The sequence below is a fragment of the Microtus oregoni genome, unplaced genomic scaffold (genome assembly GCF_018167655.1).
Source record: "Microtus oregoni isolate MIOR12 unplaced genomic scaffold, Mior012 000065F_ref0000479, whole genome shotgun sequence".
Taxonomy (NCBI): Eukaryota; Metazoa; Chordata; class Mammalia; order Rodentia; family Cricetidae; genus Microtus; species Microtus oregoni.
Window position 1 is genome coordinate 7868721 of NW_024543875.1, and position 18942 is coordinate 7887662.

At 46.8% G+C, this 18942-nt stretch overlaps 1 protein-coding gene across 1 annotated transcript; it reads left to right on the forward strand.

Moving 5' to 3' along the window:
* On the forward strand, positions 1-10274 carry Rbfa (ribosome binding factor A). Its single transcript, XM_041640843.1, has 6 exons — positions 1-278; positions 3041-3260; positions 3817-3929; positions 6897-6981; positions 9042-9115; positions 9511-10274. The coding sequence occupies exons 1-6, from the start codon at positions 115-117 to the stop codon at positions 9911-9913; spliced, it is 1059 nt and encodes a 352-aa protein (XP_041496777.1). The 5' UTR covers positions 1-114; the 3' UTR covers positions 9914-10274.
* Positions 10275-18942: the final 8668 nt, after the last annotated feature.

The following is an 18942-nucleotide window of genomic DNA, read 5'->3' on the forward strand; positions in this document are numbered from 1 at the left end:
CAGGCGACTGAGGCGTACCCCGTGCCCAGTGGCGGTCGCGTCTATAGTCGTCTCAGGCTCACAAGCCCGTCGGTCCTGCGCCCACTCGTGTTTGCGGGCCGCGCGCTCGGAGGGATGTGGGCCGGAGCCGCGGGACTGAGGGGCTCCTGCGCGCGGCTGCAGACCCTGCGGGGCGGCCATGGGGCCGCGCTTCTTTCCGGCGGCGCGCAGGCCCTGCACACCTCGGTCGTTTCCTGCGGCAGCAAGAACTTGCTCAAGAAATTTGCCTCGAAAACCAGGTATGCACCGGCCAGGGTCCGCTGAGGGCCGGTCGGATGGAGGCTGTTTCTGCAGGGGACAGATGTCCTCGAGGGGCTGGGTCGGGACCGTGGGGTAGGTGTCTGTGGGGAGGGGAGCGATGATAACGATATTTGTGTTAGAAGATTATTGGCAGGCCACATGCAGTTTGACCTTTGACAATTTCCCACTACGCTTTCAGGTTTTTTTTTTTTTAATATACAGTGTTATGCCTCCTGAAACATCACATTGCATAAAATTTGTCCTAATTAGATAATTTTAGTAATAAGTATATGAAAAGATACTCCGATTTCGCTGGGTGGTAGCTTCGCGCGCCTTTTGGGAGGCGGGGGCGGGGGGGATCCCTGAGTTCAAGGCCACCCTTGGTCTACAGCATGAGTTCCTGGATAGCCAGGGCTAAACAGAGAAGCCTTGTCTTGAAAAACGAAAACAAAACAAGAAAAAGATACTTTGATTTCCACAGCATCTTGGAGTCTACTAAGTGTGGTAAGCCAGTTTATATTTAGGGAGGTTTTGTTTTAACAACTGATTTTACAGGTGGTTTTAGTTTACTGAAGAAGGGCATAGTTTTGATACTGGCCTCAGATTCTTTATCAGAACTTAATGTGGTATCCTTAATGTCCTTTGCTATTCAGACATGGTAGCTTGGCTGACATGTTCAGTCTGTCCCAGTTTGACAGCTGTAATGGTTTTGGGACATCCTGGTTGGAAGTTGTGTGGTTCCACACCACTGGGATTTGATGGCTTTTTTTCGTGACTGTATGTGGGTTGTGGAGTTGGAGGAAAACCACTGTTTTATCAAGGGCGGATCTGGCCACTGTGCTTACACTGCCCTGGGGTGTTAGGTGTCCCTTTTTGTCATTGTTGGTAAGAAGTTGCTTTGTGTAATCCCTGACCTTAGGAGGTGAAGAACTGTGATCATGGATTGTTTGGAATTCTTTGTGGGAGATGTACCCCTTCATTTATTAATTCATTTTTCAGTATTGACTAGTTAGTGGTAATCAACTATTACTTTGTTTTGTTCAAAGTGTTCCATCTTTGGTCATCAGCAGCCCTCTCAGCTGCTTTGTTCCCTTGACACATCCCATATGTTTAGTGATTCTTACTTTGTGGCACTTCAAGATGTCTTTTTAAAAAATATTTATTTATTTATTATGTATACAATATTCTGTCTGTGTGTATGCCTGCAGGCCAGAAGAGGGCACCAGACCTCATTACAGATGGTTGTGAGCCACCATGTGGTTGCTGGGAATTGAACTCAGGACCTTTGGAAGAGCAGGCAATGCTCTTAACCTCTGAGCCATCTCTCCAGCCCTCAAGATGTCTTAAGTTCATCTTACATATACCCCCATCCCCCCACAACACTAAGAATTGGTCATTCTTATGAGGAGCCCAGGTTACTGTGCTGGGAAGCAGAATCTGGGAGCAGGGTGTTAGAGTGGCGTTTCATTTGTATTTTAATAAATAAAGCTGGCCTGAAGATCAGAGAGTAAAACAGCTCCACTGGTCAGCCTTACAGACCAGGCAGTGGTAACACACAAGCCCAGCCCTAGAGAGGAATATAAGACGGGAAGAGACAATTCACAGGCTGAGTCTCATTCTGAGATTCCCAGAGGCAAAATCGCCATTTTCAGACTGAGGTCGAGGTAAGAGCCAGTGGCTGGCTGCTTTGCTATTTTGGTCTTCAGGTTGAACACCAATTCCTGTCTCTGAGTTTTTGTTAATCGTGCTTCAGGGTATTGGTGTATCTGGCCTTTGGTCCTTCTACTTGTAAGCGTTTTGTGCTTACCTGAAGCCTCTGTCCTCTTTCCCCACCGTTCTGAAGCTCCCTCCTGTCCTAACAGTGAGAAGTGAGGCTTTCCTCAGTTTCCTAACTGCTCAGTTCGGCACTTCAGAACCCTCAACCTTTATCTTCATGAGTGGTCAGTGAGGCCTAGTGCTTTAGTGAAATTTGGAGATAACATCTTCCCACTGTAGACAGACATGAGTCAAAATTACAGGGTTGTGTTAAAACTGACTTCTGTCCATCCCCACAGCCATATTGTTGTCCACCAACCTTCAGTGGTTGTTGCGTGGTTCCCATCAACATGTCCCTGTGTCTCCTGAAAGCACTCTACACTTGGAGTGTAAGGCCTTTTGACCTAGTTTATGCAACTCTTTTTTTCTTACCTTTAATAACTATCCCATCTAATTGTTCCTAAAAAGAGACTCCCTTTTTAAAGATTTATTTGTGTGTGTGTGTGTGTGTGTGTGTGTGTGTGTGGTTTCTTAATGTAGTCCTGGCTGTCCTGGAACTAACTTTGTAGACCAGGCTGGCCTCGAACTCACAGAGATCCATCTGCCTCTCCCTCTAGTCCTGGGTCTAAAGCTGTGTGCCACCACCGCTTGGTCTATGTCTATGACTTTTGAAGATTTGCTCATATCTTTCATCCTCCACTCGGAGGCAGAGGCAGGTGATCTCTGTGAGTTCGAGGCCAGAAAACCAAACAAACCAACAGAAAACATTTATTATACGTGTAAGAGTATTTGGTCTGCATGTGTGTTATGTGCACCATGTATAAACCTGGTATCTGTGGGGGTCTGAAGAGGGCATCAGATTCCCTGGGAACAGTGATTGTGAGATACCATGTGGGTATTGGGAACTGAACCCAGGTCCTCTGAAAGAGTAGCTAGTGCTCTTAACCACTGAGCCATCTCTCCAGTGCCCCTCTCCCCACATCTAAATTTTGTCTTCTTGATGTAGAAAGAAGTTTTGGTATGAAGGTCCGTCCCTGGGGTCTCACTTGACTCAGAAACCATCCAAGTTTGAGTTCCTCACGAAGAGCACCCTACGGAAGGCCAGGAAAGAAGACACCATCCGTCTAAGAGCCCTGAACGGTCTTCTCTACAAAGCAGTGACGGAATTGCTGTGCACTCCGGAAGTGAGCCAGGAGGTCTACGACCTGAATGTGGAGGTCTCCAAGGTGAGCACAGGTCAGAACTGGGGCAGGAAGGCACGGACTTAGTTTTGCCTGAACCCGTCATACTTGATGTCTTGGTTGGAGGTACAGAGGTGGTCCCAAATCTGGTTTAAGTCTTGGGACAAGGTGCAGAAGTAGAGCTGTTTTTCTTCTTGGGTGAGGGACCTGTGATCTCACAGCAACCAGTGCAATGAGACAAAGCACCAGAAGATGTTTTGGGGGTGGTGTGGGATCCACTGTGTTCGCTTTCAAAAATGTAGTGGGGTCCTCCATCTTTCCTAGAAGGGCTGATTTAAGAAGAAATAGGGGGCAATTGGTCATTTCCAGTTCCCCACATCTGGAGAGATTACTGTGCAGCAATGCTGTGGGGGACATGGGGGTGAGCTTAGGTGTCTGTGACCCTCCTTCCTTGCCATGAATGCTGTGGTGTCCAACTGGCATCACCAGAGCAATCTGGGTGTCGGAGGCAAAAGATGCTGTTGTTCTTACCTGCAGCACACTGTGTGAGCTGCGAAGCCTAAATCTAAAGTGACTTACTTGCAGCTGGGGTGCACCCCAGGTCTCTGTGACTTCAGACTTCTCAGCCTGCCGAGTGTACTGGAAGATAGGTGTCTCTGCAGACCAGAACAGGCACACGGAGGCCGTCCTGCAGAGGAGTGCTGCCTACATAAGGTGATGATGTTTCTTTGTACGTGTACTGCTTTCTGCCTGCATCTCAAGTGGCTTGGCTGTTTGTCTGTAGGTAAACTTTCAAAATTTCTCACTAAGGGCTTTTGCTTTTAAGGAAAATCCTGAACTTCAGAGTATAAGTTGTGTTTTCCTGTAAGGCCTAATCTAATCAGATCTCTCAGAAGTTTTGTGGGGCACCAAGAGTTTTGTTCAGACCTCTGAGGCAAGAACTATTTTGTCAACAGTTGGGCGCTCCTTCTGCCTCCCTGTCTAAGGCTAGCTCCTTATTGCATTACTGCCCAGGCTTACACGGTGCCTCGTTCACCTAAAAATATCCTGGATAAACAAGTAAAAGGTAAAAGTACATGATTTTAAATATCAGCCCTTGATGGGGAACACAGGCAGGTCTCTGACATCTGCTGAGGCACAGCCCTTCCCTCAAGGTATTCTGTACACACACACACACACACGCACACACACACACACACACACACACACACACGAGAGAGAGAGAGAGAGACTGTCTACAGCTTCTCAAGTGTAGGTTTTTGGCAGATGTCTCTGAAGAATAAACAAGTGAACCACCAAAAAGCAAGCAGCTGGTCATCCCCAAAGCTGGTAGCAAACTGTGATCTTCCAACACTTGCTCAGTTGGCGTCCTCCGTGAGCTTGATCGCCTGAAGAACTCTACAGCTGTTCTTGTGGGATCATGACTTCACCACACGTACTATGTAGGGTTCTGGCCCAGTGTCAACCTCAGGACTAGCATACAAGGTTGTAAATCCACACATGGAGAGAAGGTGCGTTAACCTGCCAGGCCCTGATGCATTTTAATGTGATGCTTAATTTGTCAGGGTGTACAGAGGATCAGAGAGATGCTTTCCCAATACATTTCCTCTCCTCCATTTATTATCTGTGTGAGGCCATAGTTTTGTGTGCAGGAAGCAGATGCAGAGTGTAGCTTTGACTGTCCTCCACTAAGCTGGCTGTCAAAAATGTGCAGACCACAAACAAGGACGCTGCTGCCAGGACATCTTTAAAAAGTCATTTTTTCATTAAAAATGTTTGTGCTAGCAGTTAGTAGGTTTATCATTTTAAACAACTGGTTTTTTTTTTTTTTTGGTTTTTCGAGACAGGTTTTCTCTGTGGTTTTGGAGCCTGTCCTGGAACTAGCTCTTGTAGATCAGGCTGGTCTCGAACTCACAGAGATCCGCCTGCCTCTGCCTCCCAAGTGCTGGGATTAAAGGCATGCACCACCACCGCCCGGCTAAACAACTTTTAAAATATGTCATTTGTAAGTTTCTCAGATTTAATTTCTACTGTAGTAAACATCAATAGAACAACATTTTTTTTTTTTTGGAAAGATTTATTTATTTATTACGTATACAACATTCTGCCTCTATGTATGCCCGCACGCCAGAGGAGGGCGCCAGATCTCAGTACAGATGGTTGTGAGCCACCATGTGGTTGCTGGGAATTGAACTCAGGACCTCTAGAAGAGCAGTCAGTGCTCTTAACCACTGAGCCATCTCTCCAGCCCCTAGAACAACATTTTTAAAAAAGTTGTTGGTCTGGTGGTGGTGACGCATGCCCTTGATCCCAGCACTCAGGAGGTAGAGACAGGTGGATCTCTGTGAGTTCGAGTATAGCCAGGGCTGTTAAGACAGAGAAACCCTGTCTCAAAAACACCAAAAAAGAAAAAAAAGTTCTTGGCTGTTCTCAATAACTTTTAGATTGTAAAGAATCCTGAAATGCAAAATTTTGCAAATTGATGAGCTGTTTGAACCTAATGAAGTTACTCCGTGGCTTAGTTGGGGTTTCTCTTGCTGTGACGAAACACCATGATCAGAAAGCAAGTTGGGGAGAAAAGGGTTTATTGGGTGTGCACTTCCGTATTGCTGTTCTTTATTGAAGGAAGTCAGGACAGGAACTCAAATAGGGTTGGAACCTGGAGGCAGGAGCTGCTGCAGAGGCCGTGGAGGGGTGCTCTTTGCTGGCTTGCTCACATGCTTGCTCAGCCTGCTTTCTTACTGAGCCCAGAACCACCAGCTAGGGGTGGCACCACCCACCACTGATCACTAATTAAGAAGATGCCTTATACTGGATCTCATGGAAGCATTTCCTCTCTGATGACTCCATCTTGTGTCAAGTTGGCACAAAACCAGTCAGTACTCTCGGTTTGTTCAGTTAAAAAACAAAAAGGCAGAAATCCAGCTGGCCACACATCTTGGAGCTGGTTCCTTCCCACATACCTCCAGCTCCTCCCTGTCGCTCTTGCCTTCACATATTCCTCCAGCTCAGGATGAAGACTGTTCTAGAGACTTTGTCCAGCATGCCTGTCTGTCCGTTCGTCTGTGTACTGTCTTGTGTTCCCTGCAAGGGTCACTAGCATCCACTTCATAGAGAGTGTCTGCAATTATCACAGAAGGGCCGCTTTGTTTCCTGTTAAACAAGTGTGGGTGTGGTTGGAGGCAATCAGGCGATAGCTGAGTTGAATGCTTCTTCGAGACTATTGCAGTTGCCCAAATTTGGTGCTAAAGTTTTGGGATTACAGGGCCTAGACCTCGTTTGGCTGATCTGTATCACATGGCTGAACTGTGCCAAAACCCTTCATCTCTAGCATGCTGGGATGTCGGGCTGGAGTCCTCTCAGGTAGTGTCTACTGAGTACAGGATGCTGGAAGTCCATAGTTAGAGTGCGCTCCAATCTGGGCAGAGTGAGGAGCAGCTATGGTGTGGGGCGTCTGATACTCTTAGTGGTGAGGCAGTCTGAGAGAGGCTCCCCCAAACTTCATTTCTTTCCCCCCTCCCCTGCCTTCCCCTCTTCCTCCCTTCTCCTTCCTCTCCCTTCTCCTCCTGTCTCTTTCCCTCCCTTCCTTGCCTCCATAGTGAGCAAGCCTCCTTACAGCCTGGAGATTTGGTGGGTGTGATGTAGTTTGGCTCCTTCCCACTAAATTTGCTCTCTCCTCAGACACCTTCTGATGTCTCAGCAGACCCTGAGAAATGTTCCACCCATAGTGTTTATTCAAGACAAAAAAGATATAGTTCTGGCTGAGGTAAGCTTTTGAAATAATTAGCTTTTTTTAAAAAAAAATTTTTGTTTGTTTTTGAGACAAGGTTTCTCTTTTTAGCTTTGGAGCCTGTCCTGGAACTCATTCTGTAGACCAGGCTGGCCTCGAACTCACAGAAATCTGCCTGCCTCTGCCTCCTGAATGCTGGGATTAAAGGCATGCTCCACCAGCACCCTGATATTTATTAGATTTTTTTTTAATATTTATTTATTATGTATACAATATTCTGTCTGTGTGTATTCCTGCAGGCCAGAAGAGGGCACCAGAGCCCATTACAGATGGTTGTGAGCCACCATGTGGTTGCTGGGAATTGAACTCAGGACCTTTGGAAGAGCAGGCAATGCTCTTAACCTCTGAGCCATCTTTCCAGCCCTATTTATTAGATTTTTAAAAAGTTATGTGTGTGTGAGTGTTTTGCCTTTATGTATGACTGCATGTTTATATTACCCTCTGAGGCCAGAAAGGACATTTGGTCCCAGGAACTAGTGTATGGGTGCTGGGAATTGAACCTAGATCCTCTGGAGAAGCAACCGCTGATCCCAACCACTGAGCCATATCTGTGGCCAGCTATATTTCTTCACTTTTGTATGTGTGTGTATCTTAGTTAGGGTTTCTATGGCTATGATAAAACATATGATATCATATGATAAAACACCATGACCAACAGCAACTTGGGGATGAAAGGGTTTATTTCGACTTACAGTTTTTTTTTTAATTTAATTTATTTATTATGTATACAATGTTCTGTCTGCATGTATGCCTGCCCGCCAGAAGAGGGCACCAGATCTCATAGATGGTTGTGAGCCACCATGTGGTTGCTGGGATTGAACTCAGGACCTCTGGAAGAGCAGCCAGAGCTCTTAACCTCTGAGCCATCTCTCCAGCCCCCTCAGCTTACAGTTTTCTATCACAGTTCATCACTAAAGGAATTCAAGGCAGGAACTCAAACAGTACAGAAACCTGGAGGCAGGGACTGTGTATAATGTTGCTTATCACTTTGCTCCTCAGGGCTTGCTCCGCCAGCTTCTTTCTGTACCCGAGGTCTACCTACAGTGGTCCCACCCACAATCAATCTTTAGTTTAAAAAATGCCCTACAGACTTGTCTACAAGCCAGAAAATGCGTTTTTTCAGTTGAGGTTTCCTCCTCCCGAATGTCAGGTTGGTATGAAACTTGCCAGCACAGTGGGTGTGGAGGGCAGAGGACAGCCTTCCTCCATGTCTGTCCTGAGGTCCTACTCAGGACACTGCTTGGCTGCAAGTGTCTTTACCGACTGGGCCATCTCCCCTGCTCAAGTAGTTAGATTTTTATACTCATTAAACTTCAGTGAGTAAAATTTTAATATTTATCTTTTTTTTTTTTGGATTTTCGAGACAGGGTTTCTCTGTGGCTTTGGAGCCTGTCCTGGAACTAGCTCTGTAGACCAGGCTGGCCTCGAACTCAGATATCCGCCTGCCTCTGCCTCCCAAGTGCTGGGATTAAAGGCGTGCGCCACCACCGCCCGGCTAATATTTATCTTTTTTAAGACAGAGTCTCATTTTGTGGCTTTGGCTGGCCTAGAACTTGCATTGTAGACTAGGCTGACCTTAAACTCACAGAGATCTACCTGCTTGTGACTCCCGAGTGCTGCTGCCTTTGGTTCAGGCCCCTTGAGCCCACAGAGTGGGCCCTGTGGCTGTGACTGACCTTCGTGTCTGATCTGTCCATACTAGAAACTTCCTCTTCCCAAACGCTCAGATTCTGTGGCAAAGTGGAATCGTTTTGCGAAACTACTTTAGAAACCAGTAACTACTAGTTACACCATTCACAGATTTGTCTAATGTTGCAATAACATTCTAACCTCAGTCGTCGTCAGAGAGCTTGTGGTGGGTTGAAGCGCCAGCAAGGGTGTGAGGCATAGACTGTTGTGCTGCCACATTGAGAAGGCGTCTGGGTGGCATTGACTGAAGCCGGAGGCACGTGCTGGGCTGCGTGAGAGGCTGTGATGCCGTTCCTGGGCAGCAGAGGGCGGAGCTGAGGTCTGCCTTCTCCATGCTTTCTTCTCAGGTAGATCGCTTACTGGCAGTGGCTGACTTTGGACCCCCAGAGGAAAGGGACGACTTGGCACAAGACGGTTTGAGGTGAGGCTTGTGGACATCTTTCTGTCCCCTGTGACAGATGCTTAGGCTACAGCAGCCACACAATCTGTGTCTCCACTAGCCCACATTGCCCCGTGGTACCTGCCCCTGGGTCCAGCATGTGCCTGCATAGTTCTGGTGGCTGCCCGTACACACCCATACTCAGATGAGGAAAACTGGGGGTTCACACACTGACCAATACCAGCCGTGGTCTCTGACTTTGGAGAACCTAAATCAGTGTCACCTTTCTATGTCCCTGTCACCCTCAGACAAGTTCAGTAGTGCGAGGAGATGTAACAAGTGTTCTCTGCAGATGCTTAGGTCCAAACCCCCTGGTTTGGAGCTTGGTTTGGGTTCTGCATGAAGGACTCTTTTCTTCCTCTGCCCCCACTCCCCAGGAGTCCTGAAGGCCTGTCATCACACGATGCCCTGGAACCAGCCACACCCCCAAATCTGTGCGGGATTGACCACGAGGCCTTGACTAAGCAAATAATGGAGTACAAGCGCAAGAAGGAGAAAGGACTCCTTCCGTGTATGAGCCTGGTGCAACCGTCAGGGCGGGAGCCGCTGCCTGACGTGACTCATCTGCTGCGAAGGAGAAAGAAGACATCATCCCGCCGGCACTGGGACACTTCCCCCAGAAGCGTCAGTTTGGGTGAGGACGAGGATGAGGACGAGGACAGCAGCAGCACAGAGTTTGAGTGCCAAGGCCACGAGGCAGAAGAGGAGTGGGAAGCAGAGGCTAGAAGTGATGGGGTGCAGCAGGGGCTCCATGGCCAAAGAGAACAGGGGCAGGGGTGAGGCCTTGGTGCTGGCTGCCCCTGCCCCTCAGAGTGTGGTCTGCACTTCAGAGACGGCTGGTGAAGGAGGTCTAGGCCATTCTCATGCTGTTTGTCATTCAGCTAGCTGAGCAATTCCTATCCTCACTGGTTTTTCTTCATCATTCATGTGTAACTAAAATAAATGACATCCCTGAGAGACTCACAGATGTGCTACATCTTCCCTCACAGTCGCTGGCACAGGCAGCCCGGCCTCCGTAGCAGGAGAGTTAAGCGCAGAACCCCTAGGCCTGCACCTGCAGACCTCCACAGCCCATTATTAGTGCTTGGTCCCTGTCCCTGGATGACTTCTCTTTAATAAAGTATCTTGTATTTTTTGAGAATTTCATGCATATGTACAATATATTTTGATCATAACTACTTCTCTTGTCTCCCTTCTAACCGTCCTAGGATTTCTGCCCCTAAGTCTCCCTCCTAACTTCATGTCTCACTGACTCTAGTTAGTGCTGCTCATATGTGCGTGGGTGCAGGACCGGCACTGGAGCACAGACAACCTATGAGGGGCTGTGCTGCCCCTAAAGAAAACTAACTCTTGCTGGGTGGTGGTGGCACATGCCTTTAATCCCAGCCCTTGGGAGGCCGAGACAGGAGGATCTCAGTGAGTGTGAGGCCAGCCTGGTCTACAGAGTTATAGGACAGCGAGGGCTGTTACACAGAGAAACCCTGTCTCGAAAAAAAAAGAAAGAAAAGAAAGAAAACTGACTCATTTCCCCCAGTAGCCATGAACCACCAGTACCTCCTTGACTGGCGAGGCCTGGGAGACCATGCTCCTTCCGTCTGGAATGGTGGCTGGCGTGATCACCTTGTTCTGGCTGCCGTCTGCTGTGAGCTCAGAGTGCAATGACTTGTCGTTGCAGGACACTGTTTTACCCCAGTCCTTCCTGACCTCTGGCCTTACAGTCTTCCCCCTGTCTCTTGAAAATTATTCCCAGAGATCTGAGGAAGAAAGTGTGCTGTAGATAAATCCCATTCAGGGCCACAGGTACTCGTCCCTGTGAATACTGCTGTCCACTCTCTGATGAAGGCAAGAGCTACACTAATCTATGGGTGTAAAGATAAATACTCAGAAGGCAGTTTGATACTATGTTCATGTAAGCAAAGTGAAGCAGGTTCTCTGGGCCTTATGATCTCCCAACCACAGGTTCTTAAAGTCCCAGGCATGAGTCGTCTTCTGTAGAGTGGACCTTAGATCCAATCATAATGTCACGGGTTGCTACTTTAGTGTGTATGTCTCTGTTGCATTGATGGGCATATCTTGCCAGGCTGGCCATTATTGTAGCTCACAGGATCACAGCTCGGCAAGGCGTTTGGTGCCTTTTTTCCTGCAGTAGCCTACATAGCGTCTTCTAGTACCATGAAAGCTGCCCAGCAGGGAGAACGTTTTCAGTACCCACTGGAATACACCATGTTGTATGACCAGCGTGTGTGCCATCTCCAGCAATAAGGCGTTACTGTCAAGATCTGTTGGACAGTTACGAGCATTGGTAATAGCTTTTGCCTTTTCAGAGAAGTGTCTCTGGAGCCCCCTTAGGCTCTGTATGACTTCTTAATCACAACTTTGTGTGGAGGCTGTGATGGAGCAGAAAGAGTGTATCACAGGTTTGGTGGGGTGCCCAAGTGACCCTGGCTGTGACCAGGATAAGATAATGCCATAGTGACAGATGTTTTTATTTTGGCTTGGTGACCCCTCCTCCCACTCCCATGTGTATTTCCTGAAAGGCATCCTTGAGCCAGCTGACCTCATCTTTACCAGCTTGGAAGTCTCTGCCTCTTGGACACAAGCTATGAACAGCTCTATTGTACTAAATTTTTGTATGAGCTCCAAGGGGAAGGCTCATTTTGCTGTTCATGCTCCACCTTGTAAATTACCTTTTGGTTTGTTTTAAACGCCAAAACATCAAGACGGGACTCAAAAAGTGAAAAGCACGCTACCAAGACTGCAGAAAAGATCCTCATTTCCAGTGAGCTGAAGCAAGATTATGGCCATGCCTAGGAGCTCGGTTGAATGGGACTCAGATTGCCCACTCAGCTTGTGCTCAGATGGCTATGGGTGCCATAATGACATCTGATAACTCCAATAATTAAGCAGTGACATCCAGCCACTTAGTCATAGCTAGTCATCAGCTGTCTTTCCAGGACAAGTGATGTGGGATGTCTATCTGTATGCTGTGAGTATGTCTTGCTTGTATTGGTTGATGAATAAAGCTGCTTGGGCCTATGGCAAGATAGGATAGAGCCAGGCAGGAAATCAAACAGAGATCCAGAAGAGGAAAGGCAGAGTCAGAGATGCCAGTGATGCCAGTGAGCTGCTAGAGCAGCAAGTTGTACTGGAGAACAGGTAATGCCACAAAACTATGTGGTGATACACAGATGAATAGAAATGGGTTAATAAGCCTGAGCCATCAGCCAAACAACTATAATTAACATTAGGCCTCTGAGCGAATTATTTTATAAATGGCTGTGGGACCGGCAGGGACACAGAAAAACTTTCAACTACAAACAAGTTTAATCAAGTCAGTATCTGTAAATGTCTCTTAGGTTGATGGCAAAACAGTGAGCCCTTGTTACCTACAGATTCCAAGCTTGAGAATTCAGCTGCTCTGTCATGGCACCTTCAGCAACCCAGGACCCACACAGAAGACTCTGGGTCCTCCTTCAATGTGTCTGTACTCCCAGCTGTGATGGAGTCGGCCAGCACTCTGCATTCGTGCAGGTCTCCGTAAGTGTCCTTTGCGTGGACTTTCTCCTTAGTCATATATTTGCACCTCTTGGTGGTAGTTGTCCTGTTTAAAACAGCTCCAAGCTGGTCATGGCAACTCAGACCCATGATCTCAGCATTCAGAAGGCAGAGACAGAGGCAGGAGAATTGAGTTTCCAGCCTGGGTTATACAGCAAGACCCTGTCCCAAAATCAAAACAAAACGAACAAACAAAACACAAAATCTCAGACTCAGAGGAGGAGTGCATCTATCAGTCCCCACCTGAGCCCATAATAGCCTCACCTAGTTGTATACAGTTGCTGTCTACATTCTTACATGCAGCCTTGAGAGTATACCCTAAGAACATGCACACATGTGAGTCCCTGGTGTGTCTCATGCACATGCATTCATGGTTTGTCACACATAAATGTGTGTCTAGAAGTATATGCATGAATGCTTGCATGTACAAGTATGCATAGACATGTCTAGGAGTACCGCATGTACAAGTACAGGATTGCACGCCTTGTGTATGCATGTGTATGAGTACCCGTGTGTGCATGTTTATGTGTGTACATGTGAATGTAACTGCATGTGATGGTGGGGATGCCTGTGTGTAATGTATGCATGTTAGGCATATGCGTGCCTTCTGTGTGCTTATGTGTGAGAACCTATGTGTACTGTGTGTGCATAGACTGTTAAGAGTTGGGGGTTCTACAGCCTAACAGTGCTGGGCTCCACGGGGCTTGTACAAATACTTTGTCATTGCTGGAAACCTTGTCCTGGGATGTGGTTGCCTTGGGAAGCCTTGGCTCCATGGGAGGAGAGAAAAGCTGGGTCTGAAACATGGAATCCCAAGTTCTGAGAACAATAACCGTGGAGGCCTTTTGCCTCCTCTTGTCTGGAAATCAGAAGTTTTAGAGAATGTTCTACTGTGGGTTCTGTGGTCACAGCAAGTCCCCCGGCTTGTAGCCTCTTCTTCTACTGGGACCTTGGTCTCTAACTTGCGATAGGAATTCTGAGAGGGTCAGTCTGGGAGACAGGTCTTGCCAACCCCAAAACACATCTGGTAGGAGCAATCTCAAGTGATGGTTTATAAATACATGCCCCAACCTTTCAGGAAGCTGAGTAGGGAGAACTATAAGTCAAAACCAGCCTGGGCTGTAAAGCCAGCCCTGAAAGACCCTGTTAAAAATCAATTAGCTGTGCCATGGTGGTGCGGACCTTTACTCCCAGCACTCAGGAGGCAGAGGCAGGTGGATCTGAGTTTGAGGCTAGCCTGGTCTACAGAATGAGTTCCAGGACAGCCAAGGCTATACAGAGAAATCCTGTCTCAAAACAAACAAACATCAGTTAATGAAAAGATTGCAGCATCCCGCCCCACCCCCAAGTACAGTGCCTTCAGGTTACAAGGCTTTCATAATTGACTATGTTGACTCTGTGGGAAATATTAAACTTTTGCAAACACAATGCAGAATCTGAGCTGGGAATAACATTGATTTATGGGCTACTATAAAGTGAAGTGTCCAAAGTGGTGACATCATAGTGGTATTCCCCCACACCCACTTAAAGTGCACAGCTGAGAAGACATTTGCTTGTTAGCCCTTGTATTTAGGGTTGTTGTCTATACCACTGGTGCCCTTTACCCCCTTGTCCTTCTGCCCTGACCTGCACCGGCTGTCCTGGCCCCCCAGAGCCTGGGGAGTTCAGTTTTGAGGAGCGCAGCTCAACTATTTAGACCAGCCCTTGTTGCATTTGAATGGTGTTTTCTCAAGGTTTGCTAAGAGCAAGCATCTCACATCGGCCATGCATGTTCTCAGCTTGGGCTGTTGTCAGTTGGAGTACCTGCTGGTAGGCCCACACAGGTGATACCTGGGAACCTCTTCATTGTGAGGCCACTTTCTCCTGTGCCTGGTCAGGGGAGTTACTCAGATGAACTCAATGTTCCTGTTTCGTTCAGCAGTATATTCTGTCATCATGCTCATATACCTTGAAGCCACATTACCCCCGTAATTACTTGTGTTATGAGTGTCCTATAGCTGTCCTAACAAAGTACCACTAACTTGCTGAAAACTATAGGAACTTAGTTTTGGTTCTGGAAACCAGGGCCCTCTAAGGCTCCAGGAAGTGTCCTTTTGTTTCCCCTTTGCAGACCCAGAGCATCTGCTGGATTTTTCCAGGTCCCCACCTGTGCCTGCCTCCCATCTTCCCATATCCAGATCTCCCTCAACAGTTTTCCCATGAAGATACTTGTTTTACTAGAGCCCACCAGCTCCAGGATCATGATGTTTTGAGATCCTTAGCTAACTCATCATGAGGACTATTCCCAAATGAGATTTTTTTCTGGAGCTGCATGGTTGCTCACCAGAATGGCTATTCTCCTAGCACTGCCCACCTCCCTGCTCCATTGCTTCTTTTCTGCCCCATCCTAGAGTGGGACATTTGGCTCCCTTCAGAGGGGAAGGAAGGGTAGTAACTGGGACATGGATACAAGAGGTGCCCACTGCTGTTGGTGCCAGGGAAGAGCTGGGCAGCTCTGGGCATACTGTGCCTAACTTGGTGGCTGTAGTCTACGCTGAGGAGTGCAGGTGGAGACACAAATCCTTTGGAAGCAGATGCTAGGAAGGAATTTGGGCAAGGCACCAGATGGGCACCTGCATCTGCAGTGAGCAAAGAAGATCGTGGTGCACAAGTGTCTTGGGTTGCACAATTGTGTGCTCAACTGTCTAGGCAGAAAATTCAGTTCTTCGTCAGTGCTCTATTGCTATAGAGACACCATGACTACAGCAGCTCTTAGAAAACATTTACTTAGTGATGACTTGCTGTGGAAGCACATTCTGCTCCTTCAGCCAAGAGCCTTTAAGATACCAGCCCGCCTGGGCGTAGTCTCTTATACTGTAAAAGCGGCTGTAAAGCATGTGCTCTCTTGCTGTCAGCTGCTAGACTGTTCCTGTTTGCAGAGGATTGTGATCTAGGACAGTGATCTGTAAGTTTTTCCTTAAATAACCATTTATTATTCATAATTCTGAACTAGTGTGAGATTATTTTGTGACTTCTGCCATCAATGTTAGTCCATTATCATCACGGTAGGGAGCATGGAGGCATGCAGGTAGACTTGGTGCTGGAGAAGAAGCTGAGAGTTCTACATCCTGACCCACAGGCAACAGGCAGAGAGAACACTGGGAGTGACTTGGACTTTTGAAATCTCAAAGCCCACCCCCAGTGACACATTTCCTCCAAGAAGGCCACACCTTTTCGTTCCTTACGCATTCAAATACATGAACCGGTGGGGCCATTCTTATTCAAACCACCACAGATGGGTACCTGTTGACCACCCTCTGCAGTAAAACAGGAAAACCTGGGTGGCACGCCCTTAGCTAACAGGCTCCATCTGTATCAAATCCCACCACTCCATGTTCTTTCTCCTGCTGCAAATCTGCAGCTTCTTCCCTTCCCTGACAGATGTAGGCTGCTCCCCTTTGAGGAATGGGCCTCTGTGCACTGTCTCACATGGTACCCTTTCCAGAGTACCTGGCCAAAATGGCCCCTGCCTTATCCCAGTGGTTTTGACATGGGAAGCAGAAGCATTCAACTAACTCTCTAGGTAGTTCCCAGTCTAGTGAACTGACACTTAAGTCATCCCAGGTTTTTTGTGTGTCTGGTGTATATGTGCATATGCCTGCATTGTTAGTACTCAACATCTGTACTGGCCTGCCCTTGGGGTCCTGACAGGATGCGTCCTCAGCTGCAGCCACTAAGAGCACCTCCTGTGCACATTCACTACATTCCCCTTTAAAAACCTCCCATCTCTCTCATCCATCCATCCCTCATCCATCCCTGCCACCCCGTCTGTCTTCTGTTACACTTATGCTCAGGGACCAGTCTCTGCCCTTTCCCATGTGAGTACTGTTGTATTGTGTGATTTTTCTTCACAGCGTTTTTAAAAATTACATGTATTATAAGGGGGCACTTACCTCTGTGTATGTGTGTAGGCCAGAGGTTGACATCAGATGTCCTCCTCCTCAATCACTTTCCACCTTATTGCTTGAGACAGGGTTTCCCACTCTATCATCTATAGCTTGCTGTTTCGTTAGACCAACTGGCCCAGTGAGCCCCTGGGACTCCCTGTCTCCTCCCAGCTGCCAGCACTGGGGTTACATATTCATGGCACCATACCTGGCTTTATGTGCACGCTGCAAATCCAAACTCGGACCTTCACGATAAGAATGGATAAGAGTTTGGATCTGACTTGATTGTCGAATGGACACTAGAGTATGACACAGAAAGATAAGTAGGAATTTGTTCTCTTAATCACCGAGCCATCTCTCCAGCACAAGAATTTGTTCTCAACCAAGGCTGTTCCTTGTGGCTGTGTTCTTGTGTGGGTCTGAATATTAGCCTGTAAGCAGCTCCCTTAAACCCAAATAACTGAGAACACAAAGCCATCCAGGGACAAAGATTGGTCTTGGTAATTTCCAAGCCCTAGTAGTGTTCCAGGGCAAGACCAGAAATATGTTTGCTTTTAATTTTTTTTAAATGTTGAATTAAATAAAGGACAGTAAAATGAAAAGAGAGGAACTGGAGAAAAATCACTAAGGAAGCAGAAATAAATGGACAGTCTCAAGACATGTTAATGATAAGGTTGGGCATGAGTGAAGGAACTTAGTAACTTTTACATTTAGTTTAGGATTTTTTTTTTATTTATGTGTATGGGTGTTTTGCCTGTATGTATGTCTGCGCACTACATGTGTGCATTTCCCATGGAAGCCATAAGAGGGCATTGTATCCTTTGGAACTAGAGTCACAGACAGTTGTTAGCTGCCTTGTAGGTTCTGGGAGTTGAACCATAGTCTCTGCAACAGCAACAAGTACTCTTAATGACTAAGCCATTTCTCCAACACCTTACTTTATTTTTTTGAGATGTAGCCTTAGCTGACCTATAGCTCACTATGTATAACCTCCTGTCTTTAGATTCCAGAGATATGCATGCCTCTGCCTCTCAGATTCTGTAATTAAAAGTGCAGGCCACCACGTCTGACCAGTTAGTTTTATCTCAGTTGCTAGGTTCTAAGCTGCACTTGTTTTAAAAATGGTGAGTTCTGATTTTATGAGAACACCAAAATGTATTTTAAATGACTGTTATAAGAGAGGACAAAGTTGACTTAGGAATTATGTAGTTTTGTCTTGTTTTCTATGCAAAATATATAGATTATGCTTTTGTGAATGCCTAATTTCAAGGGTTTGTTAATGCATACCATTTATGCAGTTGCTTGGCAGTGTGCTCTGTAGAGGCCAACACGAGCGTAAATATGTTTCTGGCTCGTCCTAACCTACTTATCAGGCAGTCTGGGCATGGAGAGAGCACTCACATGCCTCAGGGTAAGAATCATCCGAATTCTATTTTAAAATCCCCCTAACCAACTGGCAGATGCAGAGCTGAGGGTGTCGTTTGGTGAGAGAACTCTTGCCTAATATGCTCCAGCCCCTGACTTCCATTACCAGCCTTGCGGTAAATCAATGAACTAACAGTAAAATTCAAGCTCAGCTGAATGTCCTATTAAAAGAAACAAAGGCTGCTGTGCCTGTGAGCTTCCTTAAGTGTGTGGTATGGTGCTCTGCAGAGGCAGCATGCTCTTCCAGAGGCCCCGAGTTTGATGCCCAGCACCCACATGGCGACTTACATCCATCTATAATGAGATGCTTTCTTCTGGCCTGCAAATCCACATGCAGGCAGAACACTGTGTATATAATACACAAATCTTTTTAAAAAGGCGAATCCGCATCATTTGCAGTGGTTTTGAAAAGCCATTGTTGGAGCTAGAAAGACTGTTCAGCGGTTAATGGCACTTGCCAGTCTTGCAGCAGACCTGGGTTAACTTCCCAGCACCCAGAGGAGGCTTGTACAACTGCCCGTAACTCCAGAGCCACGGGATCCAAGCCCCTCTTCTAGCCTCTGCAGGCACCTGCACACACGGTGCACACACACAGAGTTAGGCTCACAAGCATACATGTAAAATAAGAAAAGTAAGTCTCTTTAAAGTCATCATCAAAATAACCAAATAAAAAATTTAAAGCTATTATTTTAAGAAAAATCAAAAAACAAAAAGCCTAGCTTCTACCACATACTAGTTCAGGTTCCTAAAATTAAAAGGAAAAGAAAAATTCCTATTTTTCATTTAGGGTAGGGAAGGAGAAAGGGATTAGTATTTAATCCCTACGACACTAGGTAGATATGACATTGTTCCTTTCCCAATGAAATATAGCTCAGAAAGATAATGGTGACTTTAAACAGTCCA